Source organism: Triticum urartu, chromosome 6, assembly GCF_003073215.2.
Source record: "Triticum urartu cultivar G1812 chromosome 6, Tu2.1, whole genome shotgun sequence".
Classification (NCBI taxonomy): domain Eukaryota; kingdom Viridiplantae; phylum Streptophyta; class Magnoliopsida; order Poales; family Poaceae; genus Triticum; species Triticum urartu.
This window is the reverse complement of record NC_053027.1, coordinates 22,874,849-22,880,727: the sequence shown is the minus strand read 5'-3', so window position 1 is coordinate 22,880,727 and position 5,879 is coordinate 22,874,849. Positions and strand designations below refer to the sequence as shown.

Below are 5,879 nucleotides of genomic sequence, written 5' to 3'. Positions count from 1 at the left end.
GTCGTGGGAGTAAACCCCACGTCCGAGTCGTCACGATCCAAAAAAATCGGAAATGGTTCAGTAATTAACGCGTCCATTAATTATTAATTAATGACTCATTAATTTTTCCCGAGCAGCAAAAATATAGACAACGTCCTCGGCTCGGCTCAACCCCGCAACCCGCGGCGCGGCGCGGCGCGACGAGGCGTGGCGAGCGAGGAGGAGTAGCGCGCGTGTAGGTCTCCTCTTCTCATGCTCATACAAGTGGTAGAAGAGCTCACCTTATAAAGAGGTGCAACTCTCTCAACTTCCGGGGTGGGACTAAACTTTAGTCTCACTCACTCCACTCACATGTGTGCATAAATGAGCCAAGAGAATTTCAGAATTTTAGTTGAGCTTTGGGCCAAAGGCCTACTAGCAAAATTCCAACAGACACTACTCTAATTTGTAGTAACCTCTACGAACCGAGCGTTCCAAAGTTATGCTATATCAGTCAATCCTTTTATTTCCTTGTCATGGCTAATCAATCAAGAAGATATAGAATGCATAAATCATTGTCCATTTCTAGAGAGTTCAAATTGAGCTTTGGTGGCGGACAACAGAAAGAACAAACAAAATTATATTTGTCCTACTAAGTTCGTTGTGAACTTTTACTGAAATAAGGTATACATATGAAATAAGAAAGAACCTAATTTAGGTGCAATTATCTCAAAAAGTTCCAAACCAATGTAACATATATATTCGCATTCAGAAATTAATCTTCCATGACACTAATCAATCTTTGGATGGCAATTTTCTTCATAACACCAATCGGTACTCCCACCATTATTTACTCTTCGCTCACTCCTGCTTCATATTCCCTCGTCCAGAATCCAGCACCTCCGTCTGAGCCTCTTGTGTATACATGTGCAAGATCGTCACGTATATACCGTGATGCACATCACCGTTTGCAATGGAAGAAAGCTAAAGAGGTTAATTAAAATAACATCTTGGGAACAAAATCTATGGAGACAAGTCCATAGGTAGTGGTACTCTAGCCAGGAACCAATATTTTTTGTTCTCCAATGTAGTCCTTTCATGCTTGTTATCTGGATGTCATGTGATGAAAAATAGCCGCACCGATCATACATGTTCTATCTGTTTGAGAATGCAACAAAGGTATGTACACACATGCAAGGGCTAGTACTTACATGAGAGCAATTTGAGAGAATCGAGCAACACCTGCCTCAGTTGCTAGTTTCTGATGTCGTTGGGTAGGTTGCAGTGCGAACCAGGCTAGCGGTACTTCCAGCCCTGTGACGTCTTCGTTTCAGTTTTATCAATCCCTCAATTGGCGCCCATATCAAGAGAGAAGGGTGGGATGGTGCGATCGTAGAACATGACAAATTTTACTATGTAGTACATGCAGAGCAATAAGGTGGTCTGTTGTTTTTACTTGCTCCTGTATTTAGTACGTGAATATGAAAGGCTAGGTTAAGTGTTGTCAGCATGAATTAACATAAAAAACTGGCGCTTAAAAGGATGTACCACTCAAGAATACAGAAACAATTTTGAAGTACAAACATAGTGGCCTATTTCCAAAGCATATGTGCCAGCAAACAGACCTGGACTTCAGCACATCGATCAACTGGCCATAGCCAACCAATTGTAGGAGGTCCAGGGGCTGCAGTATAATGAGGCCCATACGTGCTGATGTGAGAAGGATCCTAAAGCAGTTCCATATTTGCTGAAGAAGAAGCAGGTTAAGCTCCACGGTCTGAGGAGCAATATCCCTAGGCGAGTAGTGGCGCGGCAAGGAGGGTGCTGGAGAGCATGGGAGCTGAAAGGAGAGGATGGCATGATGCGGCGGCGGTAGGCTAGTAAATCTCATGGGACGTGAGGATAGAATAGTACGTATAAGGTTAGGTTGCACTATTATTTTCTTCCCTAGAATTTATTCTGTGTGAGGGAGGCGGACACTTGATCTACTGATGTGTTTCAAGCCAAGGCTGTCGTGTACATGCGTGTATCTTGTCCTTTCTTCTTTTTTTCTTTTTTTGTTCAGTTTTTTTTAATTGAGGTATGTTTTGTGTTGTTGATTGATTGGTGATTATGGGAGAATTGAAGCAGCACATGTTTCTACATACTGGCAATGGTGGGAATTTAGAGAAATTTACCTTTAAAGTAAATCCAACGGTTGTGATTTTCTGATTTACATAATTAAAGGCTAGATATTTCTAATTATTATGGAATTCTCTAGCATATTTATCTTTTTTCTAGTTAGCCGGTAACCCAGACAAAGCCTTTGGATTAGGGAAACGTTTCCAGCCGGCAGTCCGGCCGAGTCTTCGGCCGGACGCGCGCGCTTCGTTCGATTGCTCTGTATCCTGCGGCCCCGTGTGCCCCTCGTTTGACTAATTGCCTGAGCCAACCACCAATCGTTTCTTTTTTCTTTCTCCCGTTTCCTTTCTTCTTCCTCTTATTCCTTTTTCTTCTCTCTCCTGCGCAGGAGGATGGCGAGGTGCATGTTGCTTCTGACAGATTTTTGGACTCCCCATGCTGTAGCCGCGTCCTGTGGAGCTACGACTCGAACGATTTTCATTGCCTCCTCTTCCCCTCGTTGCTGACGATGCAGCAGTCTCCTTGGATGCGCTCATAGACAACTTTTTTTTAATGGAGTGTTGCAACCAGCCCCGGGAGATGCTACATCCGGCGGCGAGGGATGTTACAACCGAAAAGTTTTTTTGTTGGAACCAACCAAAGGTTATGTCGCTGATTTTTTTTTTGGCTGGAACCAGTGTCTTGTTTTGCTACTACCGGCGGCTTCATTTGCTACTACCGGCGACAACGTTTTTTTGCGACATAATTCATTAATATGATGCAACCTCGACGACGGGTGACAACATTTTTTTGCTGCAAACTATGAAGTTTTTCGCTACCACCGGCTATAGGGTTTGTTACCACCATACACAGCGGCCGGCCGGCGTTTTTCTTTTGAGTTTTGCTACAACCATGTCATTTTTTGCTGCAGTCGGCAACCACAGAAGCTACATCGGGTTAACATTTTTGCTACAATGACGATGGCGGGCTGTAGCGGTAAGCTTCTTTGCTGGAAGCGATACTTTTTTGCTACAACAGGTATCGTTTTTTGTTGGAACCAGCAAGAGCCTCGGGAGGGCACACGGCGAGGTACAGCGCGACCACAACGACAGGTGCTGCGGCCGGCGGCCGGCGCTACCGGAGATGCGGCCATGTCCCCCGGAGCCGGAGATGCAAGCCTGCAACCACGAGGGCATGTTGTTGCATGCATGAAGCCGATGAGAAACGCAGGCGGCGAGGGTGGCGACCGGCGGTGACCGACGGCGAGGGCGGCGACCAGCGGCGAGGGTGGCGACTGGCGGTGGTTCTTCAAGGTTTTGCTACATCGGAAGTCCATGGCTAGTGTTGGCGGCGGCGCTGCTTTGTTTTCCCCTCTGCTGTTTGGTTGAATCCATTTAATTGGAAAGAAAACGATTCCAGATCTGACGGTTAAATGCAATCTAATCGAACGGCCGCGCTGTGTCCAGCCGAATTGATTGCGCCGGTGCGCCGGCGCAGATTAGTCGCCTTTGGATTGTTACCATGATATATAATAATAAGAGGAAATTTAGGTTCATACTGTAGCCAAACAATGTGCCAAATTAAAATTTAAACAGTGGGGATATTTGATCAGTAAATTAAATTTTAAATATAAATTATTAGGCACTAATATTAAGCATTAGAGGAGTATATCAGACATGGTCATGTAATGAGTTTCCGAAGTGTATACATACGTGATGTTCCTTTTTTTTCTATTTTCCAAGTGCATGAACGTACGTGTGTGTATTCTTTTTTTTTTGTAAGATTTGACACATATCTTTCCTTGGACAACACGTTCCTTGATTTTTTCTAACTTAACAGGTTTCTTCTTTTTTTTAACTTAACATGTTCCTTTTTTCTTTGAAGTCAACTTAATACGTTCCTTGTTTTTGTCAGGAAAAGTCCGACTTCTTCTTGACTATTTTCCCTGGGATGCATGCAATCTTTTTAACGTAAGTTTTTTTGATCAGGAAACAAAGTGGCCTCCAGATGTATATTTTTTCAACGGGGTGGAGCCAGGGAGCACGTACGTGAGAAAATCTCATCCTTTTCCCGTTTACATGTATGTGTTTTTCTTAGTTGGTGCATGTACGTGAGTTCTCTTTTTAAAGAGGCCCACCATTTACCAAATATATTTTCTTTAACATATGTTCATTCAGATGTGTCACGTACAGTCGTTGGAGGCCCAGAGCATTATATATGTTACATAAATCTAACGGTCAAGATAATTCTATTTGTTAAGATGTACCAGATCGAGGGCTAGTAATTTCTAATTAACGTGCAATTTTCTAGCATATTTACCTTGCTCCTGGTTCACCTTATATTACTTTTAATATATAAATAGATGCAACATAAATATGTAGAAAAGACCTGTGTTTGTCTTTTATTCCCAAGTTTGAACTAGTATAGTTCGGGTTCTTACATGATAGTGCATGTCACATTATTTTTTCACCGCTACAACGACCAAACCATGGACTGAGAAAACGGTGTTTCATATATCTAGTACTAGAGTTATTTTCTTCTCAGTTAGTACCGAAGATGCCAAATGGCGCGATAGTGCAATATGGAGGGATGTAGACATTGCACATTGCAGGTAGCGTCTGTAGCGCTAGGTTCCTTATTTCCTCGAACTGGGGCAGTTGTTGAGGCTGGACAGAGCCCTGGGCCTGTGGGTTTTGCTGAGATGGCCGGAAGGAGCCCCGGCCTAATGGATATTGTTGCAGAGGCTGTTGGAAGGAGACCTGGCTCGATGGTTGTTGTTGTTGTTTTTGTTGTTGATGCAGAATAATAGCATGAACAACATTGTGGATGGCCTGGCACTGCGACTGCTCAGGGATCTGCCATAGGTGCTGACAACACAATTCTTGCAACAGCTGGTAAGTACTTTGTTGCAAAACTTGTGATCTTCCATGTGCTATGTTGTGTTGCTGCAATACAACATCCATGCATGGAATCAGTTGTTGTTGCAAAATTTGTTGAAGGATTTGTTGTTCTTGTTGTTGTTGTTGTTGTTGTTGTTGTTGTTGTTGCTGCTGCTGCTTCTGCTGCTGCTGTGAAATTGGTTGTTGTGGTTGCGAATACTGTGGTTGCGGTTGTGGATATGGTTGTTGTGGTCGAAATGGTTGTGGCTGCGAATATGGTAGTTGCGGCTGCGGAAATGGTTGCAGTTGCAGATATGGTTGTTGTGATGGAAATGGTTGCGGCTGTGGATATGGTTGTTGTGGTGGAAATGGTTGTTCCTGCCCTAGAAATTGTTGTTGTTGTACCGATGGAACTTGCTCTTGTGGCTGTTGCTGAGATGGATTTTGTGGCTGCAATTGTGGCACTGGAACTCTAACTGCAGTTGTGCCGGTGGTCGCCACGATAGCAAGGAGGGCAAGGATGAGAAAGGTCTTCATGGTGGATTTGTATTGACCACAGCTTGCTTGGCTTAAATGATGCGCTCTACTAATGAGAATGATGGATGAGGAAGGATGATCGTCATGCTATGGGGCTATTTATAGCTGCCATGGAATGATCTCTTTCACAATTGGCATTTGTTTGTGTGGAAAGTGCTTGGATGCTTCTAAAAATCATCATTTGGAATGTTCTGTTTGGTGGCATTACTTACAAGTGTATTCTTGGACTAGTCATTAAAGTTCCTTGTTGTTGCACTATCATTCCACCACCAAAAAGGTGTGATAACATGCATGACTCATCTTATTCACTTTATAGCTCAAACACTAATCTAGATTGCCTATTTTTCTGAAACTAAGTTTGTAATTTTCTGCAAATTGTTACGCATAAACTAGATAAGCATGGCT

General features: G+C 43.4%; 1 protein-coding gene across 1 annotated transcript; it reads right to left on the bottom strand.

The window, feature by feature from the left end:
* Nucleotides 1–4,434: 4,434 nt before the first annotated feature.
* Nucleotides 4,435–5,555, bottom strand: LOC125516018 (alpha/beta-gliadin-like). Its single transcript, XM_048681502.1, has one exon. It carries the CDS (start codon nucleotides 5,472–5,474, stop codon nucleotides 4,599–4,601), a length of 876 nt encoding a protein of 291 aa, XP_048537459.1. The 5' UTR covers nucleotides 5,475–5,555; the 3' UTR covers nucleotides 4,435–4,598.
* Nucleotides 5,556–5,879: the final 324 nt, after the last annotated feature.

Coding starts and splice junctions, on each gene's coding strand:
- LOC125516018 (XM_048681502.1), bottom strand. CDS start 5,474: ATGAAGACCTTTCTCATCCTTGCCCTCCTTGCTATCGTGGCGACCACC.